This window comes from Athene cunicularia (assembly GCF_003259725.1).
Source record: "Athene cunicularia isolate RWA chromosome 2 unlocalized genomic scaffold, athCun1 chr2_part1, whole genome shotgun sequence".
NCBI lineage: Eukaryota > Metazoa > Chordata > Aves > Strigiformes > Strigidae > Athene > Athene cunicularia.
This window is the reverse complement of record NW_020799095.1, coordinates 126910170-126932708: the sequence shown is the minus strand read 5'-3', so window position 1 is coordinate 126932708 and position 22539 is coordinate 126910170. Positions and strand designations below refer to the sequence as shown.

The 22539-nt window shown below is 41.6% G+C and overlaps 1 protein-coding gene across 5 annotated transcripts in view; it reads right to left on the bottom strand.

Moving 5' to 3' along the window:
* Positions 1-22539, bottom strand: part of NECAB1 (N-terminal EF-hand calcium binding protein 1) — a 76491-nt gene that overhangs the window by 46885 nt on the left and 7067 nt on the right. Inside the window, exons 1-3 of one of the 5 annotated variants that reach the window (XM_026843338.1) lie at positions 21783-21869; positions 18175-18199; positions 6467-6575 (exon numbers count right to left, since the gene is read on the bottom strand). In XM_026843338.1, the coding sequence (XP_026699139.1) occupies positions 6467-6575; positions 18175-18199; positions 21783-21854 (206 nt within the window). In that variant the 5' untranslated portion in view covers positions 21855-21869. Of the gene's footprint in view, positions 1-6466; positions 6576-10388; positions 10483-18174; positions 18200-21782; positions 21870-22539 lie in introns of those variants that run through there. The other 4 variants (XM_026843340.1, XM_026843339.1, XM_026843341.1 and 1 more) reach the window with 4 other exon arrangements.

The window sequence follows — 22539 nt, the reverse complement described above, 5'->3', positions numbered from 1 at the left end:
AAATGCATAATTGGCTTTCAGCTTCAATATGAAGAATGACAATACTGGAAACTGCATTTAAGGAAGAATAGTTAACTGCTACCCTCCCTAACACAGTCACCTTGTGCTAATTACACATCAGGGATGCTAGTTGTATGGCCTAATCAAAGCATTCTATTGTCTCTTTATGTATCTTTCGAAGCACAGTATCTCTGAATATTCAGAAGTTGGTTGTTTTACTGAAGAATGTTAAAATTAATTTAACATATGAATTAATTCTTGGTATTACCTCCCTGCCTTCATTAAAAAACAGGCGACTGGCATTCACTGGGTCACCACAGTGGCTCACTGGTCCAGTGTCCTCTTGTTTTTTTGTGGTCATAGGAGACTTTTAAAAAACCCACAACTTATGCTAAGACCCTGTGAACACATATGAGGTAGTCTGCCTATGGGGGTAATTTCTGTGTAACTCTGTGTATCTAGTAGTGTGCTTATAAACTAATTATTATATTGGCTTGTGGCTCAGTAGACAGAAGACCCTGCCACAAATTTGCTTACAATTTATATTTTTGATTGCCAGTTCTTACAAACACAATTCTTGTATTAAAACACCTTCAAGAACGGTAAAGTATTGTAGCAGTACTAAAATATGTGAAAAAATAAGTTCCTTTTTTTATGGACACACTATTTCACCTAATTTGGTTGTCTAGACAGTGATAGCATCATTATTAATCTATGTTGTACTCGGTATATATTAATTTATACATTTGTTTCTGGCTGTATCAAAAGAAAAAAGGAATGGAAGTTAAAAAAATCATGCAATCATTTTGTATGGTGTGTCTTTACTGGTATTTATTTAATATTTAAAATGTTATAAAAAGGTAATGTTGGTTTAATGAAATAAAAAAAATAGCCTGTCTATACATAAGTACATTCATAAATTGCAAAATACATTTTGAAATTATGTACTGATGTAAAATTAATGATTTTCCCTGAATTAATAACCTGTACTTTAGGGTCTAGATAAATTGTAAATATAAATTCATGCTGGCATAATGAACTCCTATTCAACCTCTCTCTTGGAAACTTTATGCAGTGCTAACTAATTTCTACTCATCATTTTTTCCTTGTGATTATGGTCACTGCAGTACCAACTGACTCTTTTTTTTTACTTTGTAAAAATGTAACACCTGTCTGCACCAAATAGCAAGGTTCAGAGACCACAGTCAGTTAGGCAGACAGAACTTTAATTTGCTGGGAAGTTAAACCTCATATTATTTGCTCTGCTACCAGATTGCAAATGGTAATTGCTCATTTTAGCCATCTTCTATAGCCTATCTGCTTTGCAACAGGTATGTTACATTAGCTTGGCTTGGTCTTTTAAAAGTTAATAATCTTCTAAATCTCTCTTCAACAAGACTGACATTAGGATCCATGTAACAAGGGTTTTAATACCTGGTTAATTTAGTTCCCTTAAAAGTGTTAAGCCACTGTAAGTCTTTTACGCTTTGAATATTTTTTTGAAAGATTTCTGCAGCAGAGCTGAAAAAGGAATTCAGATTTCCTAAGCTTGTGGCCCATGGATATCACCCCAAGGCCAACCCTCCTTTTTTATCTTCAGGCTTTGAAGTGCAAAGATTCATGTACACAGTGAGGCTTTGAACGCTGGCAGAGCTAAAAGATGTAATGCAGGTGGAAACAACCCAAAGTCTGCTCTTGTGTCAAGCTGGGTATGAAATCCTGAGATACTACAAGAAATGATCCAGCAGACCATGACATGCTTCCCTAGTTATCTGTCTTAGGCATTTATGTGTGGTGTAAATACCTGCATTGCTTGAGGAAATGAAAATGTTACATTTACTTATTCTTTCTGTACATAGTACCTATTTATTTAGCAGTATTTCTGCAACCTTCTTCTTTGAATTTATAGCATGTAAGTACTTTTGTCAAATTAGGGAAATAAGGGAAATTAGGGACATAATGACAGCCTTCTTTTCTTATGATACAAGATAATCTGTTTATGTTGTTGCTTCTCCTGTATTGTCTGTTAAGGAGAATGATACATCTGGGAAACCTGTTTGTCTTTGTTGCACCCTAGTATCAAGTGTCTCCAACACAGGATGGGTTACTGGATGCTTTAGGATGGCCTTGGGATTAAGAGTCCAATTCCATACTTCCATATTGTGCTGGCTTAAATCTAATGATTCTAGGAAGGTTATGCCTGATTTACAGAAGCATAAGTGAGATCAGAGCTAAAAAACAAATCCACAGAGCTATTTAGGCATTTACACCTAAGGGATATACTGCTCTATGTTGATATGAATTAGGTGCCTATGTGAATGATTTTAGGACTGCAGAGAACAGATCTAAAAGAGGATTCTTATCTGCAGGCATTTCACGGTTCCATATAATCACACAGACAGTACTGCTCTTGAACAGCATGTTTATGAAAAAAATGTTGATAAAGAAGCAACCAAGCCCTTAAGACAGCAAAGAAATGTGGTTCTGCATATTTAAATAGTTGCAATAAGCATTCTTTGAATAGTGAGTATCTCAATTAATTTAAGTATTGATCTTTTACAAAAAAGATTTGTATATTGGCTAAGGAAAATGTAGAAACTTTTAAAAAAAATTTGATGTTTATCTTCCTGGAAGTTGTTAATAAAAGATCATAAACTGAGATACATATTCCCTAGCACACACTTGTATAATATTGACCAGAATTCAGACTTCAATTAGTTACTTTCTTCATAATTCTGAAAAAGATAAAGTGGTTTAATAATTCCATCTAGTCTGGAGGGAGGCAAAACTGGTAAAGAGAGAGAATATATTCATTAGATTAGATCGTAATGGTGGAAAAAATGGACAAGCTTCCAAGTACATAATGCCTTCAGTGATGCTTCTTCAGAAGAATGAGTTTTGAGATGGTTCCTGAAAAAGATGATCTGGAAAATTACAGGCCTGTCAGCTTGACTGCAGTGCCCAGGAAGCTGATGGAGCAGCTCATTCTGAGTACCATCATACAACACATGTGGGACAACCAGATGCTCAGGCCCAGTCAGCATGGGTTTATGAAAGGCAGGTCCTGCCTGACAAACCTGATCTCCTTCTATGACAGGGCGACCTGCTTATTGGATGAGGGAAAGGCTGTGGATGTTGTCTGCCTTGACTTTACTAAGGCCTTTGACACTGCTTCCCACAGCATTCTCCTGGTGAAACTGGCTGCTCGTGGCTTGGATGGGCACACACTTCACTGCATAAAAAACTAGCTGGATGGCCGGGCCCAAAGAGTTGTGGTGAACAGAGTTAAATCCAATTGGCAACCGGTCACAAGTGGTATCCCCCAGGGCTGGGTTTTGGGGCCACTCCTGTTTAACATCTTTATTGATGATCTGGACGAGGGGATCGAGTGCACCCTCAGTCAGTTTGCAGATGACACCCAGTTGGGTGGGAGTGTTGATCTGCTCGAGGGCAGGGAGGCTCTGCAGAGAGACCTGGACAGGCTGGAGCCATGGGCTGAGCCCAACTGGAGGAGTTTCACTAAGGCCAAATGCCAGGGGCTGCCCTTGGGCCACAACAACCCCCAGCAGCGCTACAGGCTTGGGGAGGAGTGGCTGGAGAGCTGCCAGTCAGAGAGGGACCTGGGGGTGCTGATTGACAGCCGGCTGAACAGGAGCCAGCAGTGTGCCCAGGTGGCCAAGAAGGCCAATGGCATCCTGGCTTGTGTCAGCAACAGCGTGGCCAGCAGGGACAGGGAAGGGATCTGACCCCTGTACTCGGCACTGGTGAGGCCGCCCCTCGATTCCTGTGTTCAGTTTTGGGCCCCTCACTACAAAAAGGACATTGAATGACTCAAGCGTGTCCAGAGAAGGGCAACGAAGCTGGTGCAGGGTCTGGAGCACAGGTCGTAAGGGGAGCGGCTGAGGGAACTGGGGGTGTTTAGTCTGGAGAAGAGGAGGCTGAGGGGAGACCTCATCGCCCTCTACAACTACGTGAAAGGAGGTTGCAGAGAGCTGGGGATGAGTCTCTTTAACCAAGTAATAAGCAATAGGACAAGAGGTAATGGCATCAGGTTGCACCTGGGCAGGTTTAGACTTGATATTAGGAAGTACTTCTTTCCAGAACAGGTTGTTAGGGGTTGGAATGGGCTGCCCAGTGGTGGAGTCCCCATCCCTGGAGGTGTTTAAGGGTAGAGTTGACATAGCGCTGGGGATATGGTGTAGTTGGGAACTGTCAATGTTAGGTTAATGGTTGAACTGGATGATCTTCAAGGTCTTTTCTAACCTAGATTATTCTGTGATTCTTTGAAAGCCCATGGCTGGAATTCCAGGCCTTCTGCTGCAAAGTTAGTTGTCATATCAATGGCCAGTATCACGCCTGGTCATTGATAGGCCACCAGGGTGATAGGCCTGGGCTCATGTTGGCATTTTGGGCTAGTGATGCACAACTCATGGCAACTGGGTGTCTGAAGAGGAGGACTAGGAGAGCTGAGGGGAACAAGAAGGGCGTGATGCTGTGACACAGACAAACAAAGAAGAAAAAAAACATACTAGAGCCACTGTGAGGAAGAACTGGCCAAGGGAAAAGGCCTGTCTGGGGCTACTTGGGGTAATGTGCAAGTCCTAAAGTATTAAGGTGACAGCCAAACTCATGTGTCTGAGGAACAAAGCTACTAATATCTCACTGAGTTAAGTGTCTGGATGTTTTTATGAAGTACATGAATTACAAAATCACAGCCTGTTTTTTTTGTTTTAGTTTTGTTGTTTTTGTTTTTTTTTTTTTCCCCCTGTGGAAGTTAACCCAGAGACACAGCAGCATTTAGCATTGGCCAAGGTAATGTCCTGTTAAATTGCTCCTACCTCTTCTTACAGTAAGCACAGGAAGCAGGGCTGTGATAGCATCTTAATATTTGCTCTGCTGTAGGCAGCTGAGAAAAGCAATACTGACTTACTTTGTACTTGCTCTTTGTAGCTGGAACCACAAACCATGTCATGATTACTACACGATATCTTTTTAACCTCTTAGTGAAAGTAATAAACAGCCTTTACTCGGGGCCTTCTCTACCACAGGAATAGTCTGATTTAAAAAAGACTAGCTTAGTAACACCCTCTTAATTAATAGCAAATGGGAGACCTGCTGTGAATAACTGCTGATGGCCAGAAAGCATATAAAAAGGAAATTAATTCTCTTCTTCAGTCATAAAATCATAGGATGGATAAGGTTGGAAGGGACCTCTGGATGTCATCTGGTCCAGTCCCCCTGTTCAAGCTGGGCCACCTACAGCCAGTTGTCTAATACCATGTCCAGACAGCTTCTGAATATCTCCAAGGACAGAGACTCCACTGCACCTCTGGGCAATATGGGCCAGTGCTTGGTCACCCTCACAGTAAAAAAGTGTTTCATAATGTTCAGAGGGAATCTCCTGTGCTTGAGTTTGTACCCACTGCCTCTGGTCCTGCCACTAAAAAGAGCCTGGCTCCATCCTCTTGGCTCCATCCCTTGAGGTATTTATATACATTGATAAAGTTCTCCCCTGAGCCTTCTCTTCTCCAGGCTAAACAACTCTGGCTCTCTCAGCCTTGCCTCATATGTGAGGTGCACCAGTCCCTTGATCAACTTTGTGGCCCTTTGTTGGACTCTCTCCAGTATGTCATGCCTCTTGTGCTGAGGAGCCCAGAACTGGACACAGCACTCCAGGTATGACCTGAGTAGAAGGGAAAGATCACCTCCATTGACCTATTGGCAATACCTTGTCTAATGCAGCCCAGAATATCATTTGCCTTCTTTGCTGCAAGGTCATAATGTTAGCTCATGTCCAACTTGGTGTTCAGTTCATGTCCTTTTCTGACAAGCTGCTTTCTAGCTGGGTGGCCCCCAGCATATATTGGTGCATAGGGCTGTTCCTCCCCAGGTGCAGGACTTCGCACTTCGCCTTGTTGAACTTCATGAACTTCCTGTCAGCTCATTTTCCTGTGGCCTTGTTAAGAGTCCAGCAATAACTGGGATATCCAAACAGCCTAAGTGGTAACACCAACACAACTGCCAGCACCAGACAGGATGGCTTTTTCTGCTCTTTACTATATATGATTGCTTAATTTATTTTTTCCCCTGCTCAATATCTAGTCCAAGTATTCATCTCATGTATTAATTCAATAAGTGTAGTGAGATCAAGAATTGAGGAACTCATATTTAAGCCTTAAGGAGGCCACAGCCCCTTTTCCTTACTATCATGTGTGGGGAACACAGATGGTATCCAGTTTCGACCCTGTGTTCTCAGTACCCAAATCACATTTATTGGAACATGCAGGTATTTGTACAAGGTTTAGAAACACTTCACTTTGTATATTTTAGAGCCATATGACACAGCCTAGCTTCCCTGAAGCACCTTTCTTCTTAAGAAAGAAAGTTCTCTAAAATCAGCCAGATGTCTTTTTTCCATTCTCAGATACAGAGAGTAGCACTGTAATTGCAAGAAGGGGGCACTTACTCAGTATTGTGTGTATCAATGGTGTGAAAAAGTTCATGCAGTTCTTCTCCACTCAGAACTCCATCAGCAAAGTAAGCTTTGAATTCATCAAAGGACAGTTTTCCGTCATCTGAAACAATGAAGAAATGGAAAATGCCTTAGTTTCGTTTATGATTTTGCTTGTTTTACTTCATGTAGTTGAAGCGGAAACTACTAAAAACCTCTAGGTCTTCAGATTAAATGTAGAAACTTTACATATTTAATCAAGACACATAAATATCATGATGCTAAATGCATTGGCTGTTTTATCAGAGTTCTCAGTTTTCTTGGTAGCTGTTACTGTTCCACCTTCTTATCTTTCAATCAAAGATAGTTTGGTTTTGGTAAGTCTCTACTGACAAACACATCACTACAGTCCTGTCTTTGCCCTGATGTCATTCATCATGGCTTCTCCTCATCCTGCTGTATGCTTCTCCTACTTAGTCCCTGTCCGTGTCCTCGCCTCTGCATGGAAGATCAGTGACCTCCTGAGACTGAGTGGGGCAGAGAAAATCCAGGGAAATGCAAAAGCAAACATTTATTGAAGGAACATATTAGTTCAGTGAAAATGTCTTCAGCTATCTAGAGCTATTAATTTCCCATTTGTTTTCCTCCTCCTTTCTTTCCTCTCCATATGGGAGACTGAGACTCAAGTGCCCAATTCAGTAGTAGCAGGGGTCTGACCCTGGCTTTCCTCTCTACCTAATCAATACACTGCACTGGTTTGCAGCATTTTGATTCTCTTCCTAAAATACATATTTCTCAAAAAGCTCTATGCTTGGTGTGTAATTAACAAAATAATTTTTTTAAAAGTTTGATTTTCATGGAATAGGAAGCAAGCTTCGTGTCTTCTTCCACTGGAAAGAATTGCAGCTCATTTTCTTGGTCAGCATAGAAAATAGTAAATATCTATTTGCCAGCATGCAATTCATCTGGAGATTACATAAAAATACAGAAATGAGAAAACTGTTTTAGACATATATGAGAGGTCAGTGAAAATCTTCAGATGGATTTTCAGATGGAGTTTGAATTGGTCATTTAATATACAGTGAAGCCCAATTATGAAGAAGTTGACTTTATTTTCTAAGTATCTGCTGTTCTCATTTGTTTGGGACAAAACCAATCATCAGCACACGGGTCCTCATCATCATCAATAACATGTCTGCAGTGAGTGGAAGTGTCTGCAGGACTAATGCTCAGAGGGAGGGGCAGTACCATATGGTAACATTTAGAAGATCAGTAATGGGATGTACATAAGTCAAAGGAGAAAGTTCATATTACAATCTCTACTACATTCTTTAGTGGAGTCTGTTTCATCTGTTTCTTAAGTCATCTGTAATTATAACGACCTTTAACTATATGATGCAAAATCCTTGAGATGAGATGTGTTAAAATGAACAGATTAATTCATCTGGTATTTTCAGCATGTTATCACTTCAGATTGAGGTTCTATCCTCCTTCTGTTAGATCAAACTGCACAACCATCAATGCTTTCTAAAGGGTATTCCAACAACTCCTACAACATTCATTGAAGAAGGGATCACTGTATCTCACCTCACTTACACATGTCTGATAATCCCAAAGAAGTTACTATACTTCAGATTTTCCATGTTTGTTTTGGTTTTGGTTTTTTTTAATTGTGAAAAATGGATAAAATGTGCCACAATTTGGAAAGCTCATCCCACCCACAGGGTGGCTGTGGCTGCAGGGACAGAAGTGGCAGACTTGGGCTACTCTATGTTCTGGAAAGTAGGACTCTGGGGCGCAAGGACCATTAGACTTTGTTAACTCCAGCCTCTAATCATATCACAATGACTATGTAAACAATATATGACAGTCAGTACAATTAATTTTTTTCCTGAGTATATGATTCAAGGCTGAGGAGAAGGTGATGTGAGAAACCAACCAATGCCTGTCAGCAGGATGTTAAAAAAAAAAAAAGTTTACAAATGGAAAACTGACTGCACAGAAGTCCACACGATTTCACTGGGGATCCCTCAGCAACAGCTGACATTTGTTTCTGTCCTGAAGAACAACTGTCCCTTTTCTTTGCTGTACAGACATGACTTCAGAATTACATGGGATGAGGCAAATCCATAACTTTATTAAAACAGTTAGGACAAGTGATTCCTCATTGACTAGTGTAGTGAGTTTTAAATGCAAGACTGATAATCAGCACACAAAAGCCAAAGAAAGAAGATTCACCTTTTGCTTTTATTTAGAAGAGGCTTGAATGGTTAAGCGGTAGTTAAGTAATAATTTATCTAAACTGATTGGGCCTTTGTATGAAGGATAAAGAATATTTTCAAAGCCTAACACTTCATAAATCTGTTTTGGGTAGCACTAAATTTAAGTTCACATGTCTTTTTCTCTTCCTTCAAAAACATACTGAATCACTCATAAGGCACAAAACAACTGTAGAGGAAAAGACTAAGATGTCCTAGGCACCAGACTAATCTACAACATATTGTGACCTAATTTTATAGTGGTGAAGAACCTATTACAAAGGCACTATTTCAGTGCTGTAACTACATGCTGTACTACAGCATGCAGAGGAGTTTCCTCACTCTTTTACTTGTTATTATTTCATAATTTCTTTGACTTGAATATATGGCTTCAAATATGTAACCTTCAAGAGGTTTCAAAATCGCACAAATTAAATGTCTGCTTCAGCAAAAACATTTTGAAATGTTTAATATGAAAAGACAGATTGTAGCTGGAGATAATCATCATTACGATCAAAATAAAATGTCAGCATCTACAAGAGCTAAAAACCAAGATGGCACAATACTGTGTTGAAGGTAGGCAATTTTCTTTGACAGAGCTGCCATAATTACCTAAATGAGAATCTAAATACATCTGCCATTTGGCACTGGTTACAGAGAAGGAATATCAAATATTGAGCATGTTGAAACAAGCTTCTTTTCACAGCTCTGCTTCCTTTGGCTCATACAGATACAATTGATTGTTTAATCAAACTGCCTCTGCAGCTTGAGCCTTTGCTGGGAAGAGTTGATTTGCATGCAAGTTATACACATACCCAAGAAACTAGTGATTTTTGGCAACTTTCCTGAGATAAACATGTTATGAGTTTACTCATAGAACAGTCTGGGTATGACACAAAACCTGAAACATCTGTCTGTTTATCTCTGCTCTTCAGGATCATTGGCTTTACGTCAATCTAGAAAATCAATGATCTGCCAACAGCCAGATTGGGCACTTCAGCTATTTTCTTTAAATTTTATCATCCAAGAGCAGACATAGCCTTTTGCTTCATTGCTATTTATTCTCAATAACATTTTGAATGTTATTGATATTGACTGACACATCACTGAGCTTGTTGCTGGCATAACCCAAGGAGGTTTGAACCTATTCGGTTACTTACAGACTTCATACAGTATGTTTACTGAAAAAAACTCTGATTTTCCAGGGCACTTCTCTGATTTTATATGTGTAACTGTTTTGCAGCTTGGGATTCAGTCTCTGGTCGTGCAGGCCACCCCTGCACTTCCTCAGAGCTCAGAGGAAGCTTAGACCCAACCCCTAACAAGTGCTCCTTGTGCTGTTTAAGAGAAAACACATTTGTCTAGCCAGGGATTTTTAAGTGTCAAGAATGACTTTTATTTTAAAGGCTATGCTATATATCCTCATCACTGCCTTGCTGGAGCACACCTTGCTGCCCTTGGAGCACCCAGATAAATACTGTCTGGTTTAAGCACTTCAGAATAGCTGAGCAGAAACCTCTATTATAGATGCTTCAATCCTTGCCACTGGCAAAGTGACAGGGGATGGATGATTCATGAAAGACAAACTTCTCGAAGCCACGCATCCCTCAGACATATCAACCTTCAGCAGCGTTTGCCTTGGCAATGTTATCTCAAAGAAGCTGGTTTGCAAGCCTCACTTGCTTTGTGTATCATCTCTGATGTCTTTCAAAAGCAGGGTTTCTTCAAAACAAGCACAGTTACCCATCCTCCTCAGAGTCAAAACACTCCTGACTGGCAGACAAATAGATGAACAATGAAATTAATCTTCCTATGCAGCACTTAAAAGTTCAGAAATATATTTGCATGGTGGTTTAGAGGAGCCTTCATTTGGGTTACAACTGCATTCTTACATTTATTTCAGTAAAATTAATCTCTGTTGAATAGATGTTTTTATGTGTGAAACAGGCCCAAGTGACATCCCTCAGACATTCTGCTCCAGAAACACTTGTAATCTCCAGGAAACATTTTGGATAGCTTATTACTTCAATAGACAAAGCATATCTGACAAAAGAAAGCCATACACATACTCTCTTTTTGAGTTGAAAGATGACTTCAGTGAGTGAAAAGATATCAAGCAAATAATGAACAAGGGCACATATATATATTTGGAGTCTATATGCCCAAAGATGATGATGGCAAATGGTGAGTCTGCTGGCAGTGAAGGAAATTATGGTGATGTAGAGGAGCAGGATGTCTTGCAGAGATGCCAGCAAATGCTGGAGGGCAACAAAACACTTCCACTCCCACCTATTACGGACTCTTTGTTAGGACTGTGAGCCTCTCCTAGCAGTTAAACGTGCCTGTGAGCTCCATGGAGGACCACCAAAGCAGTCTGTACATAGTAGGAGTGGAGCTCCTATGGCTGAGTGGCAGCCCTAGGGCTTGTGTCAACTGGAAGAGCCACAAGGAAGAGCTTATGACAATTGGAGGGAAAAAAAACACTGGACTAGATCTCATTCTGGGTTCACCTTGGTGGGACAGGATTTGGAAAGCAGAGGCCATGGCACGGTCCTGGCCCAACCAGACATGCATAGTGGCAGAGCAGTCAGGTTATTTCAGGTCTGGGGCTCTACAACCATAGTCCTCTGCCCTTGTAGGGCAAAAATTAGCAAAGGGAGAAAAGATAACAACAAGTGAAACCAATAAATAGAAAAATCCCCTGTGGCAGAAAGTATTTATTTCCCAGGAAGGTACAGCAGAGACTAGGAAATGATAGTGCTCAAAATGAAGCAGTCACTTCTGTCATAGGAAAGGCAAAGGTCAAAACCACAGCCCCATCCAGGACCCCCAAGTTCTCAATGGGAGCTGACTTTCTAAATCCCTTGTGGGAGCTGTGACAGCCCTTTATGTTTTTTTGAAATCTGTCTGCCTTTGAAGAACTTAAAGCCTTAAAGTGTCTCAACTGAGGCCACAGTCCCCTGCATGACTGAAGCAAACATAGTGGGAAGGCAGCATGAACGTGGGTTCTCCTCCCAGCTCACCTGATCCCAGGTACCTCCTGTGTGACTTGACTTTTTCGAAGGAACTGATACCTGCTGTAAAAGGTTTGGATCAGACCACAAGTGCTAAAAGATATTGCCCTATACATAGAGAAAACGAGGTAGTGGCAGGGGGCACATGACAACAGACATAGGTGGACTGAACCTGATGCACAAAGTTGAAAAAATGTATTGATTTATTGGCATGCAGCACATAGGCTGGAATCAGACCAAGGAAGGGCTGCCGAAATAATAAATTTCAGTGTGCCAAAGAGTATACCAATAATATCCACTAGGTCTCAGTCATAAGGGTTTGCATAAGAAAAAGCACAGACATGGGACGAAGCTTTAAAGATTCTGTACAAATGCACTAAGCTTTCATTGTCTCTGATCTATATTGAATGTTGATATAACCAGAAATAATGATTTTGAGCCATTATTCCAGCTGTTAAGCTGGAAAAGCTTAGCACATGTAACCACGTGGTTCCGAAGGGACTAGGCTAACAGGTTTAGGTTTAAAATTAGGCATTTTGTCTTTCTAGCAATAATACTGTTTGGAATCTGAAGCGCAGAGTCCAGCCCTGCAGCACCTGAGGGACCCAGGAGGTGGGATGGGGAATCCCACCCCAGGCAGAACCTGGGCGCTGAAACAGGAGCCAGGGTGGTGTCTGCAGTGGAACCAGACGCTCAGGAAGCAAACAGCAGCTTGGCAAGAGTCTCTGGAGTCTGTGCTACAAGGGCTTTGCCTTACAAATCCATTTACCAGTAATGATTGAATAATTTGGGAGCTCAAATAAGCAATGCTGTAGTTCAGAGAATTTCTGTGCTCTGTCTCCCGTTCAGAATGCATGTTCTGTAAAGTCACCCAGTAAATCTATAGCTCAAATGTGATCACTATGATGTTAATAAGACCTGGTACTTCTGGGCATCATGGCACATAGAGCTTCCCCAAGGGATTCCTGCACACAGCTGGTTTTCTCGAGGAAGGGCACACAAGAGCGGGGTTACCCTGTCCATGTGTATGGAGGGGAGAGCCCATGCGCTGCTGTAGCTGCTGACACACAGCACTGATGGGGGCAGTCTGTGGGCTACCTGAAGACCTTATGAGATGGCAAGACATTGTAGACCCAGATTAGGAGATACTGGACAAGAGAAAAATGCTGAAATCAGGGACTTGACATGCCTTGCTTTGATGTAACTCTAAAACGTTTCCTAAAAAAAAGTATAAGGCCATACATGGAGATCTTCAGAGTGCCTCCAGGTCAACTCTGATCATTCACGTTAGGGTGATTCAAGAGATCCCCTTCCTGAGATGCTTCCCCTGCCTCTCCCAGTTATATTCACTCAGTCTTCTGGGATGGCTTAAATTAGCACTTCAGGCTACAAGCTAGAGCCACTGAGAAGTCACCATCTGAGGACTGCTGTGGTGAAGCAGCTATCACCCTGCCAGAGCTCACATGAACAGATGCAGTAGTAGAAGATTCACCTACAAAGTCAGTGTTTGTCCTGCAATGGCACTGTCACTAAATAATGGATATGAAAACACCTATCTTCATCTCTGCAAAACTGACTCTAGAAAGAGCGTTGTGAGATTTCCTCTTGATCATCATAGAGGTGCAGCTTGGAGGCTTTTTGGTTATTTTGTGGAAATCTTGTCAGGTGACTCAAATGTGTATGCTCTGTGAATCAGTTCCTCTGGTCACTGACACCAGTGGAAGCTATAGGATGCTACTGCTGCACTCTATTGCCTTATTTAAAATGGACCCTTTATTTATGACATGCAGTTTTTTGTCAGGCTAATGTTCGCCTGGTTTTAGAGCTGGCCTGAAATCCCCAGGCCACTGCAGTCAACAACAATTTTGCTACTGCTGGAGTGCTGTGTATTTTACAGACGGCACTGAGGGACTTCTATACAGTTTCTTACATTAAAGGCAGGTGAGAAGATACTGTTAGTATTATGCTATACAGTTTTAGAATTTTACATTTAAAAGTGTGATGTTCCTGCTCCATACCATGGACATCAGGAGGTGGTGAATGAAGACATATGACAGAATGTGAGGATTAGTCTCATCTGACTGTATTTTTCGTTTGACAGATTCGCATTCAATGAAATTATAAACCCCACATTTTTAGGGGGAAAACAAACTTTCAGTGAGTGCTTTTTTGAAATGTCAGAGAAAAAAATGAAACAAAACATAAATTAGCTGGTTCTGGCATTAATAATATGTTGTTGCTGGTCTGTTCTGGATGTTTGATATTCAGGTTTGGCCATCTCTGGAGCTTTAGTCTTACTTTGTTTAGTCATTTTTTTGATTTTCCCTCATTTGGTTGCAGTCATTCCTGACTGCCTGCAGCATACTGTTTACTGTGCTCCTTACTGTTAAGGCTTTTTTTTTTTTTTTTTGAGAGTCTCTGCTTCTATAGCAGATATTACCTATGGTGTTTGCAAATATTTGCCTCTTAAGAGATTTAAGGATTTTGAGATATAGCTTAGTGCTTTTTCATAACAACTGACTTGTATTTGCAAATCAATGACAGCATCTAACTCCTGCTTGGAGTTGATCCAAGGGTTTGGGGGCAGAAGATGCAAGTTTGGACCAAGCCCATAATCAAATACTAGTTTTAAACTTGTAGAGGTGAGAGAGACAGCTGAGAGGTCCTCCTTCTGGAGGACATGGCTGTGGGTTACTCCTCCCTCCAGGTTTAACTGGATGGCTATTTTCATCTACAGTGGAAGCGCTAAGCAGAGTTTTAAACACCAGGGCATGCTATGTTTTCAGCACAGGAGAGAAATCTCATGCCTTAAAGGATGGTGGTTGTGCTGGTACATATGCTCAGAAGCCGACAGTCAGGCAAGCATGTCCCTGGGCTCAGAGTCATTCGTTTCCACCTTCATAAGAGAATAGACCTGAAGCATCCAGGCTCCCCTCAACAAAGAGATGGAGATGATAAAGTAGAGAAGACCAGCCCTCTTCTCCCACAAGAGGATAGGAAATGGCCCCCACCATGATGCAGGCAAAGCAGGACACTGCTCTCTCCAGGTGCTGGAGTCACATGTGTGTGGGGCAACCGCTGTTGCCTGTGAGATGAGGGAGTAAAAAATTGTCTTGATTAGTAAAGACTGCATTCAGCAGTTCCAGTTTTCCATATTTCTTGTTCCTGCTGTCTAGGGTCAAGATTTTACTTGTTGAGAGGAATTTAATGAGTATTACTTTGTTTTAAATAGCAAAAGGAATTAAATAAATTAAGAACTTTCCTTTTAGCTAGAATTTTTCCAAATTAGCTTTCCTTTGAATGTATGGAGTTTTGTAAAGTAAACCTGACCAAAACTTCATTTTGACATACAAACCTGAAACTTCTCCTTTCCAAAAAGGTCAGTGTGCAACATCTCACCTTTATGAAATTGCTTTTTTTCCCTCAGGGTTTTCTGTTGCTTTTGTCAATATTATGAACCATATATTTCTTATAAATGTGATATTCCTTCCCCATGTCTTGTTCTCCCTCTAAGAAAATCACATGACCTTTTCAGTTACAGGAGGAGTATGGATCTGCTCCATACAGAATAGAGCTGCTCAGCCATGAAATAAGAACTATAGAGTTTATGAAGCTGATCTCCTTGTGGAAGCTGTGCATAGCTGTTATTTCCAGAAATGGGAGGGTAACAGAATGTACACGGGCTAGCGAAGAAAGAAGGCACTACCCCAAAGAAAACAACATTTGCATGGCTTCTTTCAAATAGGGGAATGACTGTTTCATAAAGGAGTTTCTCATTTAAACCCAGCTGTCATAGATCATTGTAGTATTTTTGAGTAACAGTAATTCAGGCAGGATTTCTGGGCTCTCTCCACCTCTTATTTTATACTGTCTTTGCAAGTACAGTTGTCTTTTCTTGTTGCAGAAGGATAACCTTAAGTCCCACAGTCCTTAAATCCATAGTAAAAGTGTGTCTACTATAATATTCCTATTTATCAGCTTGATTCACTCTTGGATTTTTTTTTTTCTGCCAAGCAAGTACCTAGTAAGGTTTTTGATGATAATTTTTTTTTAGAGTATTTTAATCATACAGAGAATGAATATGGCAGATCTGAGAGAGACCTGTTAAAAGTGTATGGGTTAACAGGAGTGTGTCATGGACAGTAATGTAGTATTTGTTACTGTAAGCCAATACTTTGTTTCCTCCAGCACATAAAGGTAACACTGAAAGTGTAAGTATTTAGTCATTAACAAAAGCTAATAATTTGTGTTGACAACAGTGTAAGCATGTTAGATGAGCGTTCACTTTCTGAGAAGGTACTTAACATCCCAGCCCTAAAACAAACCTCCTCATTAATGTGGCATGAGCCTGTGCAGTGCTAGATTAGCAAAGTGGAAGTCCCATGGGCAACTGATGCTTGAGAAAACACAATTAAGCACATAAACTGAAACCATTTCAAGCTTATGGACCTAAATTAATAGAACTGAACTGACTAAACTTAGTCACTTTTCTCCCAGTAATATGTTGTAAAGGATCCATATATAGGTATGAATTCTGATGACCAAAGTCTCTAGGGTGAACGTGGCTTCATATTGTTCTGGAACAAGCAAGTTTGTCACTGAACATGTGAGCGGTCTCCCCTGTTTCAATTGTAAAGTATCAACTGTGGGGTAAACCCACTGAGGGCTGGAAGCCTTCCTGATCATCGAAGTGCTGTGGATCTACCAGGGCTGGGACACAGCATGAGCTGCAAAGGCCAGGGCAGGGACATGAAGCTGCTGGGGCTCTTTTTGACCCCAGGGGGATGATGACCACTGCTCTGCACCACACACTCTGACTCTCATCAGTCTTCACGGTAGACTCATTAATATCTATTTCAAACATGGCAAGGAGGTCTGCAGGGGATGCCCACAGAGCTTGGCTGTGGTTGGCACATAGCTAAACTGGAAAAGCATGGCTGAAGGGGAACGTCCTTCTCTTTCCCATCCCAGCCCTCATGTTGGGATTCAGGCTGCACCATTGCTGCCCTTCCAAGCCACCGGCAAACTGACTGAGGGAGACAAAAAAAACCCACTAACAAAAACCCCTCAGAGATGGGTTTTGTGGTCCCTGAGTTCTCTGAAGGAGCCTGCCTTGGTTTAGTGGGAAGCACCAGTTGCTGCACACAAGCTGGGGCAGGAATATGTAGCCAGAGGTGGGCTGTAGGGGAGGGATTGCCCTCTCAACAACAATAAATGGTTATCTGACAGGCTCAGTTATACCATTAAACTGTATGGTAGCCCCTTACTTTCCAATAGTTCTTCCTTGAAAGTGATTCTTTCTGATTTTCCCAATAGTATCCATTATGTCTTTAAATACCTGAGAGTGCACTTTATCGAACCTGTACAATACAAATTTTCTGAGGATTGAGTGGGAATTACTTGTCAGGATTAAACCTGTATGAGCTGTGGGTCTGACACTCTTCAACGCTTTCAGGAAAAGACCAAAGCCTGGCCCATTCTTCTGCGTGAAGTCGCATCTCCCTTCTTCCCATACAGTGCTAAAAAATTGCAAGTTTGTGTCTCCTTCTCATCCTGCAAGATCTAACTCTGGTTATCTGAGTTAAGTATAAATACTATTATGCTAACTGCAGAGCTACAGAATAGCCTCCATCATACCAAATATCACACTCTGTGTAATGCAGGGAAGTAGTAGGGGCTTAATTTCTCTGATGGGGTATGTAGCACAAAACCAACAATGTAACTTGTCCAAAATTGTGCAGCAATTCTGAGATGGGAAAAAGAGGTAAAGTCAGATTCAAGACCATGACTATGTATACCAGAGAAAAATTCCAGTGGTTACACTTGTGGTCCTTACAGCAAGGACCTTTCCCTGCTGCCACCAAAATAGGAGCATTTTGTGAAGCCTTACAGTACTATGCTCCAATTTACTGAATTTAAATAAGGGGAAAAAAAATATGTGGAAGGAAAATCAGTCAGTAGGACAAGGGCAAAACTTTTGATTAAGAACATAATAAAAACCTCATGAATTTTGTGTTATAAATATGTGAGTTGAATTCAAGGCTTTATTCTGTCTACTGACATGCTGACTAAATACATAACTGTGAAAAGTAGGAAACAAATCTGACTGCTGGATATAGCTTATGATGGTTTTAAATTAATAAGGTGGAGCTACTAACAAGTATTTCAAACCTTTTTGTGAACACTATGTCACCAAGAAAACACATATGTGCAGCCAAAGTGCAAATCAAACACACATGCCAAATTCTGAAAACACAAGTTCTTCCCTTAAAGCACCTGTAGGAAGGATCAGTGCACAACAAAATACATTACATTGAACCTGTAGAAAACATGAAATGACATGAGGGATGGCTGGTTTTCCTGTTAGAATGTTTAAAGCATAACTTAAAATGCTGAATCAGTGATGAATTTTTTTCCAAAAGGAGGGGGGAATACAAGTGACCAGTCTTACCATTCTTGTCTGCTCTTCTTAATATCTAAACAAAAAGAAAGAGAGAACAGAATCACTTTTTTGGGGGTATGGGTTAATAGCACACAATGCTATATTTAGTGGACATTTATAGTTTGAGCTCTACATATCATATTTTCACAAGGCTGCTTAAAACTGAAAAGCCCTTAGTGTGTCTCCATCCCTCCCGCAGAGTATTGCTTTCTTTAACCCCTCCTGTGCTGTGTGCACTGGAAACCAAGACCATAATACAAACCACCTTTATTTTCTAGATTGTGCATGGCTTATAAGGATGATGTTCAGGCAAAAAACCTGACACTATATGGCTACCATGATACTGGATTTGAGGTTGAGAGAAGTGGCTTAAAGAAGCAGAGCAAGGATGATAGCTGGATGCATGCGCTGAGCATCTGAGATGGTGAAAAAGTCTCAGGGTTTGTGTGGGTGGAGGAAGCAAAGGGCTAAGTCAGGAGAGGAGCCAGGTGGCACGAAGGGATCAGACTGGGTGTGGGAGGCAGCGAGATCAGATGTGTGGGAGCAAATTTGAGGATTGTTCTGATAGAAAGTACATACCAGATACAGAAGAAAGGGGAGAGGGAAAGCATAGAGGTTTATAAGCTGGGAAGGCAAGGGAAGCGTGAGAGTGCCTGCTGTATGTCCTCCCCTGTAACACTTCTGCCATGAAAACTGTATGTGACCCCTGCTTATCCTCATGGCGTGCAGGTCTGCATTTTCTCCCCACTGCAAATAGCACCTGCTGGAGAAGCTATTTAAATAAGTAGGTAAGAGCCTGTAACTTCTTGTGCAAAGTCTGAAAAAATGATCCTGGGGGGTGCATCCTGTGAGGACAGGTGGCAGAGCCCTCCAGGCCCAGCCCTGCCATCAGTGGGGGGACACAGCACCAACCCATCTGGGACTGTATGCAGGTGCACTGCGTCTGTCTTACTGCCAGTGACACGCCAATGTGCCCGCCTGTCCCTGCTGGAGTCCCACCACAGGTACCACCACATTAGTCCACACTTGGAGAAGCGATCAGGGATAGGGAGTAGAAGCGACAGAGCGGGGTCTTCTCCAGTTTCTTTGCTCCCTGCTTTTCAGATGAGGTGGTTTTGCTGTGGCATGGGTCACCATGCAACACTTCAGATATGTGTAACTGCCATCCATTGTCACCGTGCTATGTTTCAAGATGTAGTCCCCATCAATACTTCAGCCTGAGCTGCAATGGGTACTTGTATGGGCAATGCTATAACAAGTTTAGGCATGGAAAGAAAACAAATCTTCTAGATATAGTTGCTATTGTTGTTATGAATACCATTCCAAATGGACACATGTATCTTTGAGGGCTGACAGCAATGGAAACATTCTCCAGTTTGATAAACTACTAGTAGTATTTAAACGGCTTCTGCAGCACATGCTATAACTGCTCTGCTCCTAAAGCGAAACAAATGAGAAACTCAAAGATCCAGGTGCCAAGCTCTGTCGGAGCAACTTCTTGACTGTATTCTGTAGGGTGAAGTTAACAGGGAACTAACAGAGTTGTGACCCACTTCACTTGTGGCCTCTAAGCTGAACTTTGCATTGGACTAAGTTTACAACATACAAAGTACAAAATAAACTTAGTAAGATGACATCTTCCCTCCCCGTATATCCAAATAAATCATATATTGCAGCTCTGGTTTTAGCATGAGGATTGGACTTTTTTAGGGCTTTTAAATTTTTACTCTTAAACTGGAAATTTTTGCCTAATGAGAACTAAATGCAGAGCAAAGGAAAGATCATTAAAAGCATGATTAAAATAAAATAAAAACTCTTTTTACAATCCTTAACAGGTAAAATACAGTCCTAGATTCCTGGAAGACTTGGCTGGATTTTTTGGGGAACCGTTGTTGCTCTTTTTCCTATCTCACTGGCAAGCAGCCTTGTTTCCTTTTTGCGTCAGCTGAAGGGAAAGTCAGCCTGCTTGTCAAGGTACCCACCACCATGCTCCTACCTACCTCCTGTAGGACCTAGTGCTGCTCAGGAGTTAGTAACTATATGTTAACAGATGGCAAAGCCAGAGTGCTGAAAGCTTTTGCAGATTTTCAGCTGGAAGTGGAGATATTTGTGAAATTTGGGAAGGGTGGAGAAACATGATGCTCTGAGACCTACAGGCTTTCTTCTGCCCAGTTACACCCAATAAAAGGGAACAATGAGTGCCCCCAAGTAGATGCATAACAAAGGGGCTAGCGCTGAAACCCCTCGGCTCGCAGTCGCCCGGGCTGAGCTGACCACTGTGGGCACATGAGCAAGCATGTCTGATGGGAAGGAGCAAGGTGTGCTTCAGTGGGGTCATGGACATGCCCAGCATGGACACAAGCATTATGCACAGATGATGGGTGACTTGTGCCACAAGTAGCAAGGACCCATGCAGAGCCACATGGGTGTTACAGCCACACCAGGTGACGCAGCCACACCTCGAGCAAAACCTCTCTGTGAGCAAGAGTGCTGGCTTGTATAGGGCTGGGACTGCTGCAGCGGCAGAGTTTCATCAACTAGAGGTGCCCTGTAAATATGGGTCAAGGGTGATAAAAGTTTCTGCATGAGTAATTTTTCTTTTTTCTTTTAACATTAATGGTAACTAATTATTTTTACAGTATTTATTGTTATTTAATGTTTGCATTAATTAATTTTAATTAATTGAAAAAAACAAACCTTAAGGAAATGTTAAACCTTTAGACACTTGATAGGGACTTTGACACAAAACCAGGGAGAAGGTTGCATTACAAATCAGGTCTCGCTCTCATGAGGTCTCTGCCTATCCCCCAGTGGGACCAGGACCTCAGTACCTGCCCTTTCTGTGCAGCCTTACAGCCAGTCTCTTGCTGCCTGGTCTAACAGGCAGTTGTTTATACAGGTGGAGGTACTTCACTGAGGGGTAATGACAGAGCTGCACACCCCCAAATGTTTATGACATGAGTGTACATTCACAGGAAGAAGGTCCCCCCAGGGTCCAGTCACTGCCTTGATGCAGGCTGAGACTAGGTTTTCTTCCAGATATAAAAGCATAAGTATGGATGCAGCCCCCCCTCCCTCCTCTTCAGCAGTTTTGTGATAGGCATCTGCTTTTCTATAAATAGGAACTTAACACTGGTTTAAGAAATTGCTGAAAATTAAATAATTTTGACTTAACTCTTTTACTCTGGATGAAATCAACAGTTTTCAGTTTATCAGATATTCTGACCATGTGCAGTTTTCTAACCCGGTGTGTTGAGTTAAACTGGGGAGTTGTCCCTATTTAATGTTTTTTAACTCTTCCCTGGCAACTTAGGTTTCTCTTCTGTCTTTGTGATGTATGCCTGTAATTCTCCTGTTTCTCTTACAAGTGGTATTTATAAGACAAAACCCCTGCATTTTCACTATACACTTGAATGGAAATAATAAAAGTCAACAAAGAGTCTAATTTAAATGATTTCTCATGAAAGCTAGAAAATCAGGAGATCAGCAGACAGTGGATGCCTGAAATAACTGGGGAAAAGGCTGGGGAAGTTAATGCGGGCACATTAAAGAAAACATCTCTATAAAGGGTCCTTTAATACAGAACATGTCATTTCCAGCTGATATTGTGGACTAACCCCAGTATAAAAGTTGGTCTGAAGTTGATCAGAATTGGTAACAGAGCTGGTCTGAAGATTTCTAGGTCTCATCAAGGACAGAGGATACTTCGGAAATCTTTGGGTGGGACTTTGCCTTTCATCGGGACTTGCCTTGGACCAAAGAAACACTGTGCTGGGCAAATTTAGACAAAAAAACTTTACAACTGCACCTTGTGAGATGCTGAGCCCTTAGTGATGGTCCACAGCACTCCTGAGAGGTAGGATGGCCAGCTGAACAGGGGGGCACCTCGCTGGGCTCCCCCTCAAAGGGCTGAGGGTTGCTCTGCACATCAACCCTGGGCACCTCGAATCCATCAGGGTCTAACAGAATGGGAGGGAGCCTGCAAAGTTTGGGAAAAAACTTTTGCAGGGTGAGAAACTCTTCAGTGAAAAGCAGGGAGAGAAAAAAAAAATAAATCCAAGCAATGTGTTTTGAAAAGTGACAGCGTTTTTACCCAGCACCTCTGCTGACCACCCTCAACTGCTAACCTGCTCTCCTCACACATGCACGCCATCGGAAGCAAACTCACTGCCCCCATTAGCATTTTAAATGGTAAAAACATTTTAAATGGTAAAAAAACATTTTAAAAAATATGAAAGGGGAAGGGACAAGCGAAAGGTGAAAGGGAAGATGAAGGAAAAGGGAAAGACCCACAGCCTCGCTAAGCTTCACCCCCTTCCACCCCATTGAAGAAATCATGGCTTCAGGGGGAAAAAAAAAAAAAAAAAAAAAAAA